General features: G+C 46.8%; 1 protein-coding gene across 3 annotated transcripts in view; it reads right to left on the bottom strand.

Moving 5' to 3' along the window:
* The window catches only part of ADCY1 (adenylate cyclase 1), a 215,517-nt gene that overhangs the window by 75,536 nt on the left and 118,815 nt on the right, over positions 1-21,166 (bottom strand). For all 3 annotated transcript variants that reach the window (XR_013158577.1, XM_077118667.1, XM_077118671.1), the window contains exons 7-8: positions 15,063-15,204; positions 8,165-8,320 (exon numbers count right to left, since the gene is read on the bottom strand). Coding sequence is in view for 2 of the 3 variants with exons in the window: in XM_077118667.1 (XP_076974782.1) it covers positions 8,165-8,320; positions 15,063-15,204 (298 nt within the window). In the remaining variant the exon portion in view is untranslated. The remainder of the gene's footprint in view (positions 1-8,164; positions 8,321-15,062; positions 15,205-21,166) is intronic.

The raw sequence follows: 21,166 nt of genomic DNA, 5'->3' as shown, positions 1-21,166 counted from the left end.
GGAAGGAGTAGACAGAGGGAGATGGTCAAGTGGGCAGGGGGCAGACCAGGAAGTGTTTTGGCTGCCTGTCACGTTTGCAGGTATGTGAGCTTATTGTGCAGGCCACCAGAGTCAGGGAAGGCTTGAGAGGTTGAGGACCAGGTGACGCTTACATGGGAGAAGGACATCCCTGGTGGGCAAATGTGACTGGACCCAGTGCTGTCACCAGAGAGAAAGGGGCAGCATCTGAAAGGGGTGTGGCAGGAGAGGAGGGCTACTCAGGGAGGTCCCCAGGCTGAGTGGCATCTGCTTCATCTATAGTGACTTAGAAGCTGGAGGGGCCTGTGAGACAGCAGCAGGCTGTCTGGAAGCAGCGAGAGGCATTCACAGGGATGTCCACGTTGGGCCTGGGAACCCAGGTAAGATGAGGCTGTGGGGTAGATGTCCCCGTGAGACTGCAGGAGGAAGGAGGATGAGGACGCAATCAGGGAACAGGGCTGAATAGGGCCCCTCAGAGAGGGAGGATAGCCCTGCCAAGGGCCATGTCTTCAGCCACAGTGACCTTGGTGGCATGGTGGAGGCAAAAGCCACACAAGTGAGGTGAGGGAGGAGTGGCTGCGAGCAAAGATGCAAACCTGTTCCAGACCCAGGCAGGTGTTTGAAGGGTGGGTGGGGACCATGAGGACAGCCAAGGTGGGAGCTGGGCCCCAACCAGCTTTGACAAGGTCACCGAGGAAGATTGCTGAGCCACGTGGGGTCTCCAGAGAAAAGTGGGAACACGGAGGGACAGAGAATGGGACTGCAGACCCTGGGGTCTGCCCTTGGGCCCCAGGGAAGGCCTGGAGAAGGGGAACCAGGGGATATCTTTTCACATGTGGGCTTGAAGTCTGAATGGGGAATTTCCCTGAGTCCGGGGGATGCATTTATTCAAAGCACCACATACTTGGATGTCTCCTTCCCAAAAGGGGGAGATGTCATCCTAAATTTGGGGGTTCATCAAATAGTCTGAATATAGGAGTCAGAGGTATCCTTCCAGGTCTTAGAAGGATCTGGCCAGAAGAATGTCAGAATCCCTACATCTTATTATACTCTGTCCCCCTGAGCCATTTTAAAAATAATGATGAAGTGGCACCCCTCCCCGAATCCCCATTCAAATTCTGAGGAAGTCTTAGGAAATAAGCCCTGGCTTTTGAATTTTCCTTTCACCTCAGGCTTGGCATGAGCCTGCCTTTATTTAAAATTTTGATATTTTGTTCAGCATGGACTGTTTTACATTCAATTTGATTTTAAAAAGATTGTGTGTAAATAGTATTTATCTCAATGAATGAGTTTTTAGAACCTAAAGTATCACTCTCCTCATCCAGGCCATGTCTGGGCAGGGGTAGGGGTGGGGTTGAGTTTTTTAAGGGGGGTGCCAGGCACTGTGGGAAGAAGATAATGATTAAATCAGGGTTTCTGCTTCTGGCAGAAACTTCTTGTTTGTACAGCAAACAAGACAGCCTAGAACAAAACCAGAAGTTGGTTCTTTGATAAAATCAATAAAATTGATGGACTCTCAGCTAGGCTGAAAAAATAAAAGAGGTGATGCTAATAAAATCAGAAATGAAGCAGGGGACATAACCACTGACCCTGCAAAAATGAAGGAAATAATAAGAGGACATTATGAGCAACTATATGCTAATAAACTAGACAACAAAGATGACATGGACAAATTCCTAGAAATGCATTAACAACAAACATTGACTCGAGAAGAAACAGATGACTTTACAAACAAAGCATAAGTAAAGAGATTGAATCAGTCATCAAGAAGCACCCAAAAAAGAAAAGTCCAGGACCTGATGGCTTCACATGTGACTTCTACCAAGCATCCAAGAAATAATTAGTAACGATCCTGTTCAAACTCTTCAAAAAAAAAAAAAAAAAATGAAGAGGAGCAAAAGCTACCTAACTCATTCTATGAAGTCAACATCACCCTAATGCCAAAGTCAGACCAAGAAATTACAAAAAAACAAAATCATAGACCAATCTCGTTAGTGAATATAGATGCAAAAATCCTCAACAAAATACTTCCAAATCAAATCCAGCAGCACATTAAAAGAATTACACACCATGACAAAGTGAGATTTATTCCAGGTATGCAAAGCCAGTTCAACATATGAAACTCAATTAATGTAATACACCATATCAATAAGGCAAAGCAGAAAAAACAGATGATAATCTCAACTGATACAGAAAAGGTATTTGATAAAATTCAACATCCTTTCTTGATGAAAATACTTCAAAGGACAGAATAGAGGGGAACTTCCTCAATATGATAAAGGGAATATATTAAAAGCCCACAGGTAACATCATCCTCAACGCAGAAAGACTAAAGGCTTTCCCTATAAGATCAGGATCAAACAAGGATGCTCACTGTCACCACTGTTATTCAACACTGTGTTGGCAGTTCTAGCCAGAGCAACTGGAAAAGAAAAAGAAATAAAAGGCATCCAAATTGGAAAGGAAGAAGTAAAACTCTCACTGTTTCAGATGATATGATACTACATGTCAAAAATCCAAAAAAAGTCTACAGCAAAGCTACTAGAGTTGATAAAATTGAGTACAATGAAGTATCAGGGTACAAGTTTAACATCCAAAAATCAGTAGTGGTTCTATACAGTAGTAATGAGCAACCTGAGGAGGAAATCAAGAAAAAATTCCATTTTATAATAGCAACCAAAAGAATCAAATATTTAGGAATAAATTTAAGGATACAAAAGACCTATACACAACAAATTAAGAGACATTGTTAACAGAAATCATGGGAGACTTAAATAAATGGAAGGTCACATGTGTTCATGGACTTGAAGACTAAATATAGCTAAGATGTCAATTATATGCAAATTGATATATGGATTCAACGCAATTAAAATCCTAACAACTTACTTTGTAGAAATAGAAAAACTAATAACCAAAGTTATTTGGAAGGGCAGGGTGCCCCGAATAGCTAAAAGTATGTTGAGAAACAAAAATGAAGTGGAAGGTCTCACACTACCTGACTTTAAAGCATATTACGAAGCTATATGGTATTGCATAAAGGTAGATATACTGAACAATGGAATTGAATTAAGTGTTCAGTTCAGATGTCTTCTCATCTATGGAAAAGAGATCTTTGATAGGGTGGTCAAGCCAATCCAACTGCACAAGAGCATTCAAGAAACGCTGTTTGGAGAACTGGATATCCACAAGCAAAAGAATGAAAGATGATCCATATTTCACACTCAACACAAAACTTAACTCAAAATGGATCAAAGGCCCAAATATTAGAGCTAAGACCATAAAACGCTGAGAAGAAAATGTAAGGAAATATCTTATAAATCTTGTAATAATAGGTGGCTTCCTATACTTTACATCCAAAGCATTAACAATGAAAAAAGAAATACATAAATGGGGTCTCCTCAAAATTAAACACTTTCATGCACTAAGGAATTTCATAAGGAAAATTAAAAAATCAGCCTATGCAATGGAAGACAATATTTGGAAGCCACATATCAGATAAAGCTTTAATAACAAGAATATATAAAGAGATTATACAACTCAACAACAAAAAGAGAAACAACCTAATTTAAAAATGGGCAAAAGACACGAACAGACGCTTTTCAGAACAGGAAATACAAATGGCTTAAAGGCACATGAAAAGATGCTCAACTTCCCTGGCTATTAGAGAAATGCAAATCAAAACCACAATGAGATATCATTTCATACCCACTAGAATGGCCATTATCACAAAAACAGAAAACAATAAGTGTTAGAGAGGTTTTGGAGAAAGAGACACACTTATCCACTGTTGGTGGGAATGTAAAATGGTGCAACTACTCTAGAAGGCAGTTTGGCAGTTCCTCAGGAAGCTAAGTATAGCATTGCCATATGATCCAGCAATTCCATTACTAGGTATATATTGAGAGGAACTGAAGGCAAGGACATAAATGGACATTTGTACACCGATGTTTATAGCCACATTATTTATGATTGCCAAGAGATGGAAACAGTCCAAATATTCATGAACAGATGAGTGGCTAAACAAGCTGTGGTATATATTTAAAATGGAACACAACACAACTGTAAGACAGAATAAAGTCATGAAGCATGTAGCAATGCAGATGAACCTTGAGACATTATGCTGAGTGACATTAACCAGAAACAAAAGGACAAATATTGTACGGTCTCACTAATAAGAGCTAACATCAATGAATGAAGTTTGAGAGACAAAGTTAAGAAGACAGGTTATCAGGAGATAGAAAGAGGGTAAAGATTGGGCACTTGGTAATGAAGGAATACAGAATATGCAGCAGGACTGATTGCAAATATTCAAAATGGATAGCACAATACTATCTGATTGTAGCACAAAAATATAAATATACTGAGTAAAGCTGAATGTGAGTTTGGTTGAGGGAGAAGGGCTGGGAGCAGATATGACACCAGAATGAAAGTTATATAGAGGATAAAGGCTGAGATGGTAAAACTTAGGAATGCCTAGAGTAGAAAATGATAGTGATTAAATGTACAAATATAAAAATGTTTTTGCAATGGGAGAACAAATGAATGTCAGCATTGTAGGGGGTTGAAACTGAGAATGGTATGCAGGAAAAATATATAATCAATGCAAGCTAGGGTCTATAGTCAACAGTAACACTGTAATATGCTTCCACTGTATGTAACGAAGGCATTATGCCAAAACTAAATGTCAAAAAAGCGGGGGAAATGAGGGAGCAGTATGGATTCTTTGCAGAAGGAAAGGAAATGTTTTCATATAGATAATTGTGGTAAAGGCATGGCTATTTACTTAGGTTGGATTGCACAATGTGCAAATAAATCTCTTTAAAATGAACAGAAAAGAAACAAGTGCTTAAGAAAATGTGGAGAAATAGATGTACTTATTCACTGTTGGTAGGGAAGCTGAGAGGTGCAGCCCTTGCAGAGGGCAGGGTGGCAGTTCCAGAGGAGGCTTGGGATGGGGTTGCCACATGATCCTGCAACCCCATAACTGAAAGAACTGAGAGAGGGGAAACAAATGGACATTTGTACACTGGTGTTTATGGTAGCAGTGGATGGAGGTGGCCTAAGGATACAACGACTAAGGAATGGAAGGCGGAACTGTGCTGTGTACATACAATGGACTACTGAGTTGTGAGGCATGCAACTAGGTGAGTGAACCTTGAGGACACAATGTTGAATAAAATGTTAGAAATACAAAGACAAATATTACCATGCCTCAGTCATGGACTAACTATAATATACAAACTCAGAGAACTGAAGTTGAGAGCATGGTTTATCAGGTTGGGCCTATTGTAAAAGGTCCTAGATTGCAAGCTCTTACAGCAGTCACATCTATTCTGGAATTGTAATTGTTATTTTTAAATTCTGAGATAGTGTGCTATTTGTGTACAACCTGGTCTTTCCCACAAACTTCAAGTATTTATGGGACACCTGAGACTCAGATTTAGAGCTCTGAAGCTATAAAAATCAGCATTACCCCACAAAGCAACTGTTTAAAAAGTTGAAAAGTGAACAGCCTTCAACTAGAGGTACAAATGAAGCTGACCTGGATAGGACCAAGTTATGTCTGAATACAGGGTAAAGGATGATATGGTTCATATTTTAAAGCTTCAACTACTATATGAGACCAAAAGGAGAGATGTTAATTTCGTGCAAAATTTATATTTTGGGTAGTGTGTTATCTGATTTAACTTGCATGGTCAGTTCATTCGAATACCATAATTACATGGAATCTTGAATAGGGAGTGAGATCTTACTGGTTTTTACAGGTTAGTGTGATGCCCTGATATATCCCAGAGTAATCTGGGCAGAGAATAAAAATGTATTTCCAAAGGCCCTTGGGGGACTGGGAAGAAAGGAGGAAATATTCAACTTCCTCATCTGGAAAATTCCTGATATTCTCACAAGCAATGGGGAGAATCAAATCAATATTAGAGTTTGCCACCATGAAACTTATTCCTGCAAAGGATAGGCTAAGCCTACTTAAAATCAAGCCTAAGAGTCACCCCCAGAAACTTTTTTGTGGCTTAGATGTGGCCTCTCCCTCTAAACCAACTCAGCGAGTGAACTCATTGCCCTCTCCTCCTACGTGGAACATGACTCCAGGGTGTAAACCTCCCTGGTAATGTGTGACAGGACTCCTGGGATGAGGTGGATCCTGACATCATGGGATTGAGAAAGTCTTCTTGACCAAAAGGCGGAAGAGAGAAGTAAGACACAATTAAGTTTCAGTGGCTGAGAGATTTCAAACAGAGTCAAGAGGTTATCCTGGAGTTTATTCTCATGTATTATATAGATACCCCTTCCTTTTTAGTTTATGGTGCATCAGAGTGGCTAGAGGGAAGTACCTGCAACACTTGAGCCGTGTTCCAGTAGCCTTGATTCTTGAAGGTGATTGAAATACTATATAGCTTTTACAAAGTGACCATGTGATTGTGAGAACTTTATGTCTGATGCTCCTTTTATCCAAAGTATGGACAGATGATTAAGAAATAAGGAAAAATAGCGTGGGCCACGGTGGCTCAGCAGGCAAGAGTGCTTGCCTGCCATGCCAGAGGACCCAGGTTCGATTCCTAGTGCCTGCCCATGTTAAAAAAAAAAGAAATAAAGAAAAATAAATAAATAATGGGTGGGGTAGATAAGGGATAAAAAAAATTGTGTAGATTGAACTACTAGTGGCCAATGAGAGGGAGCTGTAAGGGTATGGGACGTAGGGGGTTTCTTGCATCACTCTTTTTCTAGAGTGATGCAAATGTTCAAAAAATGGTCATGATGATGAATACAGAACTTTGTGATGTAAAAAAGGCCCACATAAAGTTTTAATTAAAACAATGAAATTTTCCATCGAGTTACATTTAAACAGCAATTTCAAAAAGGATAGGAAGAAACAGTAGGTTCCTCAGTGATTAAATAGGTTTTGCTTGAAATGCAATAATCAGTCCACTGCCTTTGACTTAGAAAGCACATCCTTTCCTCAAAACTTAGAATGATCCATTTTATTTTTCCACACAAATTGTGTTCTAACCTTGTGTATCCAGATGAAACCAAAACATGAATAAAGTTATTTCTTGAGCTTTTCCTAGAAATACATATATTTTTAATGTCCTGAGAAGGAAGCAGTGCCTGAAAGACTAGAACGCCAATCTTCATTAGTGCAATACATCATAAACGCAGTTCCTGAAGAACTGCTAGATAAAGTTCCAGCAAAAATGAGCTCACAACCCAAATTACACAAAACCTTGAGTTAATAAGCCACCAGGACTGAGTCAGCAGAGTTCCGTTTCTTCCTGAAAAATCCTCTTATACTTGAGTCATGACATTTCTTTAAAAGACATAAAACCCATAAAAGCAAAACAAAACAAAACAAGAGTGGAGAGAGTAGCAACCAAATTTTAGAAAACTGAAAATTGGCAAATGATGAAGCAGACTTATGAAACCTGGAACTGCACCTGGTAATGGAGAAAGTGCAGAACTTTCAGAAGGCTCAGGTACTGCTGGCAACAGCGACCTGTGGAAGAAAGGGTTGGAGGGTGATAAAGTAAGGAGGGCTGGATGGAAACTGTTCCAGAAATCTTAAAGCCCTAGAGTTGCTCCTGGGAGATTGGCATCCTTGGCCATAAAGAAGATGGGAGATGCTTCAGTGGAGGGGAAGCCAAGGTCCATGTGGTTGAAGTGAATTCTTAAAAACAGGATGCTCAGCTCTACCTCCCACCTGCCATACACACACCCAGGGCTCCCCCACTCAACACAAGATCTTATGCCAAGGCCCCCACCTCCAACCCCAGCAAAGATTAGAAGAAAAGGGTGGGCAACAGTAGTTCAGTGGCAGAGTTCTTGCCTGCTATGCCAGAGACCTGGATTCGATTCCCAGAGCCTACCCATTCCAAAAAATATTACATATATATTAGAAGAAAATTCACAGGTGAATCTGTCCAAAACAAGAAGAAAGGATGAAAATCCTGAATCTGCTGCACCAAAGTCCAAAGAGGAAAATCTCCAGCCACAGGTTTAGGAGTTTGAAGCAGCTTTTTAATCCCCCATTGCTAATCAAGAACAGAAAAACAAGGGTTATTAAACATCTTTGGAAGACAGTTATACATGAAGACAAAACAAACCCCGTAGTTGTGTGTTTCCCTCAAAGATATCCCACCTTGTCATCGTCCTCGCAGGTCATGACGTTGGAGAAAGGAATCTCAGCCTTGAACATCTTCCTGCAGTGCATGAGCTGAACCAGCAAGTAGCAGACAGTTTTGAACTTCATCCTCTTGGCTGGTTTTATATCTGAGAGAATCAGTCCTGGAAATATCTGTGCAAACACACAATAGGCAAAAATAAATACTGTAAATTAGATGTGTTTTGACTCTGGCCAGTTCTATTAGGATCATGAAGGGAGGCAGCCAACAGAGTGACCATGGGGCCATGAGTCAGCACCTAAGTGGCTGCTTGTGGGGAGAAAGGGTGGTTCAGCCATCCCAACATCAACATTTGTAATAGTTAGGTTCAGGTTATCAACTTGGACAGGTGCCAAGAGGTTCTGTTGTTGTGGACTTAAACCACCAGTATGTGGAATTCATGTAAGGCTGGTTACATCTGTAGTCAGCTAAGAGGAGTGTCCTGCAATGAGTGAGGCTTAAAAGAAGCAGTCAGAAGAGAGGAGCTCAGAAACAGCTGAGAACCAGACTTCTGGAGATACAGAAAGGACATGCGTCGGGGAAAACCGTTTGAACCCAGAAGCCAAGAGAGAAGGCCAGCAGATGTTACCATGTGCTTCCCCAAAGCAGTAAATTTGTAACTAAATAAATCCCCACTATAGAAGTCAGTCCATCTCTGAATGTTGACTCTGCACTGACATCATCACCTCTTGCCCCCTTTGGGCCCAGAGACCTGTTCCACACTTGCCCTGATGGTGATGATGCTCTTGACATTTCAGTGACCTTGACTGCAAACTCAAACTCCACATCCAGGTCTTTATCCAGCCTTGTCTTTCTGAAACCCCTGCAGTGGGGGCACTGAGGCTCAACCCCTCCTCTTCAAAAACCTTCTATCCTTTGTGCCCTCTCCAAGCACCAGTCTCCTTGCCTTGGTTTGCCAGGCTTCCCTCTTCAGCCCCTGCTCGCCTGCTCTTCCTGGGTGCCTCCAGCTGGCCTAAGGTTCAACCATTGTGGTCCCTGCCCTTCCTCTCTAACCAGCCCTTGTGCACTATCTCGAGCTTGTGTAAGAAGCTTCTCTCATACTCACGCCCATTCAAAAGTGCATTTACCATGCCTCCTCCCCACTGGTCCTGCTCTCCATTTCATTCCTTCAATTGGTGCTGCTCCCACTCGCCTAGGCACTGGGTCAGAAGGAGACCTTCTGCCACCACTATCCACTCTACGGGCCCCGTGAGCACAGGACCTGGCCTCTTGGTTCTTTCCTAGGATTAGGGTCCAGCCCAGGGTGGGTGCTCAATGAATAGTTTGCTAAATCAATCAATAAGTCACTGATCAAGCCCAGCCAATGCTGACCCCAGAACATCTCTGAAGGCTGCTGTCCTGCTCTCTCTCTCACTGTCTCCATGTCCAGTTCTCATGGGGACCCATGCAGGCAAGCCCTTGGCCAGTGAGAGTCCTAGTCTGTTTGCTCCAGCTCTGGCTAGAGGGTCTGCATGCCAGGACTCCTCCCCAGTGGCAGAGAAAGCCAGAGACTCTCCCATGCAGCAGAACCCTCCCGCTATTGACCTTGCCTCTCGCCTCCCCAGCTCTGGTGCCAGTTTCCTGAGCTCATCTTCCCCCAATTCCGTGAGGCTGCAGGCAGTAATGGGCTCGGCTCCTTCCACAGGCCTGGAGCTGCAGTCCTTCCCTTGACTTCATTCTAGGGACTGACCCTCTCTCAGGAGCCTCTCCTGACCCTAGCTGAATTAGGGAGTTCATCTTGCTCCCTAATGCCCTCTGTGTACCCCATGACTGTGCTGGGACAAAGGGATCAGAGTGGCTTTCTGAAAAAGGGAGATGGGGACACTGCCTCATTGCCATTTTCAATGAGCTGTCAGAATGAATTGAAACCAGGCCTAGTACATGCTCAGCAAACACAGTTTCCCTGCTCCTTCCCTCTTATTACCAGAGAATATGCATGCACGTGTGTGTATGTGTGTACTCACTCATGCACACACATGCATATCCATATGCACACACGTGTACTTACATCCATGCTCTCACAACACATGTACCTGCACACATGCACACACATACGCACATGCATCCATATGCCTGCACACTCATACACACATATGTACTCACACCTAAGTACACATGCACATATTATACTCACATGCATACAGATATGCACATGTGTATACTCATACCCGTGCTCACACACCTATGTACCCACACACACATATGCATACTCACACATGCTCATACTTACATACTCACACATATGCAAATACACACACAATATACTCATGCATACACACTCTCATACAAACGTGATCACACATATACGTATGCACACATGCATATGTACACACATACATGCACACACTCTGCCCCTCCTCATCAGCAGGTAGATCCAGAGTGGTTGGTGATTGGCATCTTTTCCATATGCCTATTTCTGGAGGAGAGGGGCTGTATTTGCCACTTAAATCCTGGAATATGGCTGTCTCATCAGTTCAGGTGCACTGGGACCTGGGATTAAAGCTGTGTGGATGGACCTCACATCAGCCTCCCCCTCTGGCCTGTGTGACCCGACCCGAGTGGGACCTCTAAGGCTCCCCTCTCCCCTACAGCACCAGCCCCTTGCAGGTGGGCAGGAAGTATTTCTGGGTGAACCAAGGCCAGTGCACCCAGAGGCTCAGCTCCACATCCCTACTCAGGCCCAGAGGAGACCTGGGCTGCCAGAAAACACCCTCCATCCTCCCGAGGCCCAGAGGTGCAATCAGAGCTACACAAAGAAGAGGAAGGAGGCAATCTGTGTTTATAATCACTTCAACAGGTTATTTTAAAACATTTTCACTGGGAGCAACAGTTGGGGCTGGGAATCAGGACCAGGCAGGGAGAGGGAGACTCAATTCTCACTTCAGCATCCTCCGAACTGTTACCATGTGTCCATGTTTCACTTTCAAATAATTTTTTTAAAAAAGTGAAAAATGTCTCTAGTCTCGGTGTTGCTTACCCACACCAGGAGAAAACAGAATCTGAAGTCACCTGTGGGTTTTGTTCCTGGTAAAGAGAATAAAAACTCAGCATCTTTCCTCTCCACACCTCCCTGAAAACCTGCCTTCCCTTCTGTACAGGGCAAGGAGCAGTAGAAAGGTTGGGTGGCCATGGCCAATGAAGAGGTCCAACCCCCAGGCCACCTATGGAGTAAGCCTTGACTGCACCAAGAGGCTAGTAGGACTCTAACAGCCCTCAAGAGAGCACAGCCCCGAGCGGAGCTCTGAGTGGGCAGCCTTGTCCAAGTATGCATGACAAACGTCCTCCTGTCTGCTCCATTTGCCTGACCCTAAACCTCAGACCCTTCCCCAGGTCTCATCCTTCACTCAACTCCAGGATGCAGGCGCCCCAGGCTGGAGACCCACTGCACACCCACCTCTCTCACGTCTCTTTGGCCTACAGATTCCTTTTATATCTAGTCCCCGTTGCACATCACATCAAGCTAAGAAGGCGGGAACTGACGTTATCCCCTTTCATGAATGGTAAGATGGAGGCAAGTCCTGTGATGCAAAGTTACAGCCCCTCCAAGCTAATGCCTGCCCTCCCCTGTCCCCTTCTCCAGCCAGAAGCCCATGGGCTTGTCCCTCAGTGCCCCTCCCTGCCTGCTGGTCTTTTACCCAGCATGGACACTGGCAAAGAATGGATTTATGGAGCTGCTGTGAAAGCAAATAGGAGACTGATTTTAAAATACATTTTCCTTTTCTCTTCTCATAGTCAAGGCCACTTGGGAAGTCCTCTGGGAAGGGAATTAGGAGTTGGTTTGAACTGAATGTCTGCCTGCAGCTGTGGCAGCAGCTCTTGTACATTCAGGAAGTTGAGGGCTGCCCACTCATTTAGGGTTAACTGACCCCAGCCTGGGCTCAGCTGGGCTCCTTTTCCGGGAGCCCTGATACACCTCAGTCTCCTACTGGCCTGCCGACCACCTGCTGCTGTGATCAACTCCATCTCTGTGAGCTGTCTGCTTGACCCAGGACCTACTACCCGCCCATGCCCTGCCACAAGCCTGTCCCTTGGGGCCTGCCTTGTCCCACATGTATGCCGATGAGACATGGCGTGACAAGCGTATGTCTCCAGTAGTGACTGCACAGGACTTCACAAAGAGCATCTGTTTGGAAGTTACAACCAAAAAGATAACACGATTTTAGCCTTCCCTCATTTTAAAGATCAGGGGCCTCGGATAGAGATGTGGTTCTAATGCACATACTAAACACACACTCCGTAGCCCAGGGCAGGTGGGGAGGTCAGGGCCCCTGGGAGAAAGCCGTGCTGGTGCAGCTAGAAGAAGGCGCTGCTTCTGGGGAGTTAAATCCTCCCACGACCCACGTGTAAACTGGGGAGGAGCTGGGGGTGCTTTGTCAGTGTCTGCAAGTTGCCCTCTAGGGGTGTTTAAGAAAATCCTGCCAAAGTCAATTTGTGCCATCTTCATTTCTCCACACCTCTGCTTCTTCCTCTGTAATCAGGTATACTTAAGTACGGCTCTTCCTATGTCATGTGGCAGTGGAGACTCAAATGACAGGAGGTGAGGATCCTCTCTCTACACTTTGGGCATCTCAACTCACCAGCTGCCCTTCTAGCCATCTTTTAAGCTCCAGATAAATGTTCCCTGACTTCCTCACTTTTAGGAAGCCACTCTCCCTGCCCTGTGTTCAACTCTTTATTTGGTCTTAGGATGACGGTCACGTGTCTGTTTGTTCACATCCTTTCTCCTGCTGGACTGTGAGCTCCTCTACTATAGGAGACAATGAGAGACATGTCTGCCTCCCCCGGTTCCAGTTTATAGAAGAGATTGCATAAATACTTGCAAAAAAGGATGGGAAAAAAAACAGCACATAGAGGGAGGGCTAAAATTCTTATCTTCGCAGACGTAGCAAATCCCCATGGCAGGGAGAAAGTGTGTCTCCATGTCAAGGTAAGCACAGTTGCTCACAATTCTGGAACTGGCACCCATACCCACTGGCACTTGACGGTGGTACCCAAGGAAGCCCAGGTAGCCTCTTCTCCCCCAGCACCAACTTGGAAGCATCTATACACAAAATCCAGTCCCAGGGCCATGAGAGAGACAAGGCTGACCAGCAGGGGCTTGGCAAGGTTCAAGAGGGACATCTTACAAGTGCCCTGGAGACTTCAGTGCATGAAGGCGATGAGCAAAGTGTGGCTGAATAAATGGCCAGCACACAGTAAGATAATTCTGAGCTATGGGGCTTTGAGTAATTATTTCTATCATTTCTGGGCCTCCCTTTCCCCAAGAAAAAGACTGGATTCTTCCACACTTGGATGGGGAATGGGGAGAACATTTTAAGATGTCACCTGGTTCGGGCCATAGGATAAAATCTGTTCTCGCTCATCTGGCTTTTGCCCACAGGAAAAAAAAAAGGCCAAGAAATTCAATACCTAGAGAAGGCCAATTTAGAGTTAGGAAGACAACTTGCGCCTTTTCTCAGGGGATTTTTCAATCATACAGACTTTTCGCCAGGGAGGAAGTGGACCAGGTTCAGAGGCAGCCACCTGACAGCTGGAGACAGACACAGTGGTCCACTCGCCAGCAGCATGGCCACGCCTGCAAGATGGTGACTCCAAGGGGAAAAGGCAGTCATTCCAGTGTTCAGGGCAAAACAGGGTCACGTTTAATATGGGCAGTTAGTTAAGGAGAAAGGCAGGTGTTTATTCTTCAATTAATTTATTTCCTTAAATTGTCCCATAAATTGTCTCCCTTTTATAAAAAAAAAAAAATACAGCAAATAGGGAGGCTGACTAATGGTTATATTTTGCCTTTTGTAATAGGCCTTTCTTATTTAATAGAAAGTTAAGGTGTGGGGCCCCTGGGTTTTCTGTGCCTCTGAGGTGACCATTGTGTGACTTGGCTGGAGAGAGCCCAATGGAGAGGGAGCACAGAGATCCCCTCACGCCCAAGCGCCAGTGGGAAAGGAATCCATAAAACAGAATCCTAAAATCTAGAGGTCTATCTAACCAGAATCATTGAGGAGAGGGTGGCTGGGGCCTGAAACATCACTCAGATAAGACATTAACAAGCAAGTTCTCCAGGCAGCTAAGCTCTCTTTAGCATGCTGGAAATTGCTTTGAAGTCTGGTCAAATCCTGAAAATCCCTGAGTGCACAGAGGCCCACTCTGACCTTGGGCAGCATGGACACCCCTCACCCAGTCCAAATCCACAGCTTTCAGGGGAGGAAACTGAGGCTCAGAGGATGGGAAACTTGCCAGGAGGCCCCCAGCACACTGGAGTAGGTACTGGCTTCTGGTTTCAGCCTGCAGGGGACACAGTGTGGGGAGGCCCTTTCCCGTCCCCTGCCCAATGCTCCTGCCTGTGCGGCCTGAGTCACCTGTGTGACCACCGGTCCCACCTGTGCACAGGAAATGTCAGGGTCACCCTTGATCATCTGCCCAGATCCCCTTTCTCTGGCCCCTGGTGAACTGCCAGGAGTGTACACAGCAAATGATCACCTGCCCTCAGGTGTGCCTGGCACCCCAAAGTTTCTAGAGCACTCCCCATCTGTGACCTCCCTGCAAGGGGCTCTTGTACCCATTTGGCCTGAGAGGACACTAACTCCCTAAGAGGTGAGTGGACAATGCAAGACTGTCCATCTGGAGGCTGAGCCGCTCCTGACAGCAGGTCCCCCAACCAGGAGTTCAAGGCCCCTTCCCTTTCCCCCCTTCATGCACAAAGGCAAAGCCAAGGACAGAACTTGAAGAGGGAGCACCCCTCCCCATCTTAGCCAAGCTCATGGCCTCACAAGACAGGGATTCAAAGAGGAAGCACAGGCAGTTAAGTTTTCAGAAGGCTTCACGCAGTCAGGCAGTTTTAAGGGTGCAACAAAATAAGGGAGGAATTCCAGTGCCTACCTTTCGCCGGTGGGATGGCACAATAAAAAATGTTTCGATTTTATGAGTTTTCAAGAAATTGTTCCTCTCATGTCCATAACCTGGTTCTACCTCGTAGTCCCCATTCAAGCACTCTAGGGTCGTCTTTGTGATATGAACCTTCCTACAAAAAAGGAGGCAGAGATTTGGATTGGAGTCAGGTTCGGCTGTGGCTCAGCGTCAAGGGTGGAGGGCTCCTGGGTGGGGGCCCTGGGCCGAGGCCCTCCTCCAGGTCCAGCCAGCATCCGAGGCCCTGCAGGGTAAAGGGGTAGGGCTCCACCTGGTGGAGGTAAGGGTAAGGTAAGGGTAAGGGTGTTTCAGTGGGATGGGTGCTGGCAAATTCCCCCAGGGTTGCTCCCACTCTCGGGTGTGCCCCCATGGCACCTGGGAGCTGACTCACAGCTCACCTGGGGAGAGAGGTGAGGGCAGGGCTGGCCACAGGCAGAGCAGAGCCAAAGAAAGGGGACAACCAGGGTGGCAAAGAGCAGAATGGATAAAAGCCAGAGGGAGAAAAGAGGTGCTAAAAGAGAGACAGGAAAGCAAATCAGGAGGATGCATTAAAAAGATGAGAAGAGGAAAGGTGGGTGTGAGGCAATGAAGAGAAATGCAAAAGAACTGAGAGCCCTTCCCCAGAAGGTCTGGGTTCCATCCCCAAAACTCCTCCGGCAGAAGGGTTCTGGCCCCCCAAGTCCCACCCCAGCCAGCAGAGGCTAGTGGTCAGCTCTAGCTCTGTCCATAGCTAATGGGTCCTCACGGGTTCTGCTGTTCCCAGGCAGAGGGCAGGTGGGTCTGGAGTGGAGCAGCTGTGCAGGGGCCACTGGTGGCCTTTGTGCTGATCCATTTGACTATTTTGGGGAGGGAAGGAGAATTCCCTCATAGTTAGCATATCCAAAATTAACAGGTCTGCACAGAAAACCCACCCAGGAAAATCCATACATGGTCCCTCATATAAGCAAGATAAAACGAAGGGCAGCTTTTGCTCGTTAGGGAGGCCTAAGCACTTGAGCTCGTGATGCAAAACTCAAACTCTCCAGCTTTCAAATTCACCCATTGAAACTCCAAGCCTCCTGACACCAGTGCACTATCTTCTAACCGCCTTATGGGAATAAAATTTGGTTGCAAAAATAAATCCCCTAAGGGGCTGCTTGGAGACTCAAGTAGGTTCAGATGCAAGAGATTCTGAAGCTTGGGGGTTCCCTGGGATCCAGGGAGTGCCTGCATCTCTTAGAGGGTCAGATTCAGGCTGTAGGCAGCTGCCTTGTCTTCCCAGTCCCAGGGCAGGAGGGTTGGGGTGGGGAAGCATGGGACTGTTAGGCCACAAAGTCAAGAGACCTGCAACCCTGGAAAGGTGCCTCTTTGTAGCAGCGCCTCTGCCCAGGAGTTTCTCGTCAGCTCCTGGGCTGGCTTCCATCATGGATGCAAACTGGCTGCCAGGGTGCCTTCCTCACTGACTCTCATTGCCCCAGCATGGGTGGCTCTCACCCCTGCTGCTAGCCAGTCTTTTCCCAGGGGACCTGCCGTCCCCTATCCACCTGGCCCCCTGGAGATGACCAACCATCTGAAAGCTTTCAGGTACCAGAGGTGAGTAGAAACCACTCACATATCCACCCATCTATTCATTTGATCCTTCATCCATTCATCAGTCAGCTGGGGTTGAGGGCAAGGCAGCAGAGGTGGAAGCCAAAATCCCAACAAAGCTATCTGTGCAGAGCTCTAAGTGCTGGAGGAATGGGGGGACTGGCACAGGGCCTTCTATAACACAGATGGGCTTCAGGAGTGGACCCACCCAACCACTGCAGCAAAAGTAGGAATTGGACAAGAAACCCAGATGCAGGATTAGCCTTGACCTGCGAAAGGAGGGAGGTGGGCAGGGTGGTGGAGAGCATGCTGCCCTCTCTCGTGAATCTTAGCTCTGTCACTCACTTTTACTGTGAGGTCTGGGGGTAGCCTGGATGCTCTGCCCTATGCAGGCAAGTAAGTATGTATGATGCTATCTGTCTCAGACAACCAGTGGTGGGAACAGGTCCTCAGAGGGTGCCAACTCTGCCTTCAAAGAAACTTGCAGGCCCCAGGGCCAGGAGGCCCCATGTCCCTGGAACACTCTGCACCTGGAGGCCCCCAGTTGCCTTGTACCTCTGGTACCTCTGGTACCTGAATCAGCTGGGCATTTTCCCCCAAATAAATGCCAACATTAGCATCATCTGTGGAACATCACCCTTTCCTACAGACTTTGTGGCCTCTGTAAACAACTCCCATAGAGCCCACAGTCCTGCCCGGCCACAGCAGCTCAGCCCCACAGTGGGAGGTGTGATGGCTGGAGAATGCTGGGAAGCAGCGACACCCAGGGCAGAGACAGCCCTGCTGGTATCCAGGGGAGGCCAACCCCAGGGGTTCCCAGGGACAAGGGCCATGCTTGGAACCCCATTTCACATGCTTCAACACAGACCGGAAATGGCACTCAGCACAACGACTGTGGGACACAATGCTCACATGGCTAGGCAATGTCCTTAACAAAACCTATTTCCAGAAAGCTACCAAGCAAGCTCTGGGTGACGCTTTAATTCAGAGCTCGCTGGACAGCAGGGCATGAAAATCATCCCCGCTTCCCACCAGGAATGCCCAGTGTGTCACCACCAAGGAGCAAACAGGTGTGCCACTGCCCCTCTCGTATCAGTGTCTCCAAAACCACTTTCTAGGGCACAAGCACCAGCCACCGACCATAGTGGTCGACCCATCTGTCCATCTGTCTCCCCGTCAATGCATCTGACTGCCCTTTGTTCAAGGCTGACTCCCTGCAACCAGCCCTGTGGTAGATGCAGAAGAGGTGCCCCATAAATAAATGTTTGTTGAATGAATAAATGAGTGGTCAAGCAAAACAAAAACAAGAAGCAAGTTTAAAAATCATGCAAGAAAGAAAGGTTGGGGGAGGATATGCCAGCACTCCCCAGGCTTCTCCTCTCAAAGGCGAGTGTGTCTCCTGGAAGGTTACCAGAAAGTCTCACTGGGTTCCTAAAGACAGAGTAAAACCCAAAAAGCTGAGGATCACTGCATGCACTGGGCCGAGAGAGGCAGAAAAGATCAAGAAAACTTCCTGGCCCTGCTCGGGGCGGGGTGGGTTGGCAGCCACCCGCCCTTACTTCTAAAACAACTTTCTGGCTTATGCTTCTCAGCCCACTTGCTCCAGTTTTGCTCACAAAAAACCCTGAAATGGCCACCTTTACTTGTCTCTGGTCCCTCTCCTCCAATCCTGCATAACGAGCTGCCACCATGCCTCGGCCTCCCCACTGCCTGGGACCTTCTCTGGTTGAGGTCATGGCCAGCACCTCTGTTCGGTCACCACTGGGCTCAACCATTCTCAGCACTGGACAAAGGTAACACTCCCTTCACCGGCCCCTGGACACTGAACTGCTGGATACTCTTTCTGCCTTGTTGCTTGCCCCTTCTTCTCACAGACTTCATCCTCCTGTTCAGTAATCACCCCTTGTGTTCACGTTTTCCGTGCATTTAAACGCCACCCCATGCCGATGACTCTCCCAAATTCACCCCTCCAGCCAGGGAGAAACCGCTGCCCAACACCTCCAAAACCTCTCACCTCAAAACCTTCTGGATGCCACATCCCCCACCCAAGGGAACGTAGCCGGATTTAGCTACCTCACCTTGCTCAGCTCCTTGAATTCCCAATACTCCCCACCTACCCTTTATAACTTATCACCTTCCATCTGGGGGTCCTAGAGCAGCTGAAACAAAGTGCCACAAACTGGATGGCTTAAAACAGACATTTATTCTCTCATTGTTCCAGAGGTCGGAAGACTGAAATCAATCTGTTGGGCAGGGTCGTGCTCCTTCCAGGAACTCTAGGAAAGAATCCTACCTCGTCACCCTCAGCTTCTGGCAGCTCCTGATTTTCCTTGCCTTGTGGCAGTTTCCCACTGATCCTTGCATCCGTCTTCCTTCCGTGTCTGTGTGTCCTCTCCCCTTCTTACAAGGACACCTGTCATTGGATTGATGCCCCACCCCAATCCCTTGTGACCTCCTCTTAACTAATTATATCTACAAGGACCCTATTCCCAAGTAAGGCCATACCCTGAGGTTCCATATGGACATGCACTGGGTGGGGGTGGGGGGGAGGTGGGGAGGTAGATCGTCAATCCAGCACACCTTCTAATATCATATTATCTGCAGAGTTTACATTTCTCCTCACTGGGTCCCCCACTTCCTGCCATGGAATATAAGCTCTGCAAAGACAGGGGGCTTTGTCTTCTTCTTGACACCCCAAACACCCAGCACAGAGCCTGTACATATTGCATACTCTATAATATTATGCTAAAGGCTGGCAATATTAATGGGGGTCTTTCAAAAAAGGAGGAAGGAAAAGAAGGGCAAAAAGGTAGAAGTGGGGCAGGGGAGGAAGGAGTCAGGCAGCGAGGTTCCCAAACTGCCTGGAACAGGAGTTTGGAGAAGGATGAGCTGGTACTGGTCAGGTGAGGAGACACAGGGAGACGGCATAAGGTGGAGAAGGTAGTGTGTTCCAAAACATGGAAGGGTCCAGCATGGCTTAGCACATACAGCTTGCAGAGGTCAGTGCTGGGAGGCAAGTGAGCTCACGTCAGGGGTCGTTGGATGTCAGGCTGAGGGTCTAGGCTTTCTCTTTAGGATCATCCAGCTGCTGGCAAGGGGCCAGGCTAGGGGCAGCTGGGTAGGGCAGGGGGCAGCAGCTGGGAGGTGTCTGCAGAACTCCTCACCCCTGCAAGACAGGGAAACCATGTTGGGCAAAAACTCAGGATGAAGAAGGGTAAGAAAGAAGTGGGGGAGACTGGAAAAACGGAGGGGCATTCAGGACATGGGGATGGAGGGAGCTGGATGGGTCGGTGAAGGGAGAAAGGACTCACTCCAGCTGGTATTCCAGAGTAGGCACCCAGAAGATGGCTGGAGTCCAGGGCTGGAGCTGGAGGGGTGTCTGGATTGGAGATGGCTACAGTCGCTAGCCAAGCTCAGGTACAAATGCAATGGGCAACTATGACAGGCCTCCATCCTCCTGTGCTGGCTCAGCCCTGGATTGCAGAAGGTTCTCAGTCCACATCTCTGGCTACCACCTGCCTTTTGTTGTTTGTTTCTAATTTATGGACTTGCTCTTTCCATGAACCCTGTGAATTATTTTTTTCCTTAGTGATTTTGTAGCCACTACCCAGAGCTGGCAACTTCTCTGGAATGCTGCCTGCTGTTTTGAAATGTCCTTGCTGTCCCAGGGCTGTGTTTGGGGGACTTTGCATAATGAAAAGGGAATCTGTCTCCACTGACCCCACCTTGACCAGGAGGGAAAGGGAAAAATGCACAAGTTGGGGGATCCCACCCAGCTTGGAGAGAAAGGGCTGCATGAGGGGGGTAGGAAGTGGGCAGCCACACAGGAAGGGGGACCCAGAGCGTGATGGTGGGGGGCCGGCCCCGTGGATTCAGAGCTAACTAGAGTACATGGAGCAGCTGCCTTATAGGAACAGCACTGGAGCACCGGGCCAGGGGCCCAGCTAGTCCTTGCAACCACCTCGTCAGGTGTGTCTTATGATCCCCTTGTATAGGAGGAAAACTGGAAGTCTAAAGGATGAAGCTGCAAATTCAGGCAGAAATTAGGACACAGGTGACCAGGGGCCGGATGTGGGTGGGTGAAAGGTTATGCTTAATGGGTACAGAGTTCCTGTTGCAGAGGTGAGGGATGTAATGGTGGGACCCTGTGACTATAATTAACACCACCGAATTGCACACTTGAAAGTGGTAAAAATGGAAAATTTTAGGTTGTATACATGTTATATCACAAAAATGAAACAGACAATACAGAATTATAGAACATGAACAGTGAACCCTAATGTAAACTATGGGCTATAATTTAGAATATAATTATAATTTCCTCAACTGTAACAATGGTGCCACACTAATGCAAAATATAAATAGGGAGACTGTGTGTGAAGCAAAGGGTTGTACGGGAACTCTGTACTTTCTTCATGATTTTTCTGTAAACCTACAACTGCTCTAGTTAAAAAAAAAAAAAAATAGCAAAAGATGAAGTAACTCATGTGCAAGGCAACTGACTGGCA

Source organism: Tamandua tetradactyla, chromosome 1, assembly GCF_023851605.1.
Source record: "Tamandua tetradactyla isolate mTamTet1 chromosome 1, mTamTet1.pri, whole genome shotgun sequence".
NCBI lineage: Eukaryota > Metazoa > Chordata > Mammalia > Pilosa > Myrmecophagidae > Tamandua > Tamandua tetradactyla.
Note: the sequence above shows the minus strand (reverse complement) of the source record. Positions and strands in the feature narration are given on the sequence as shown.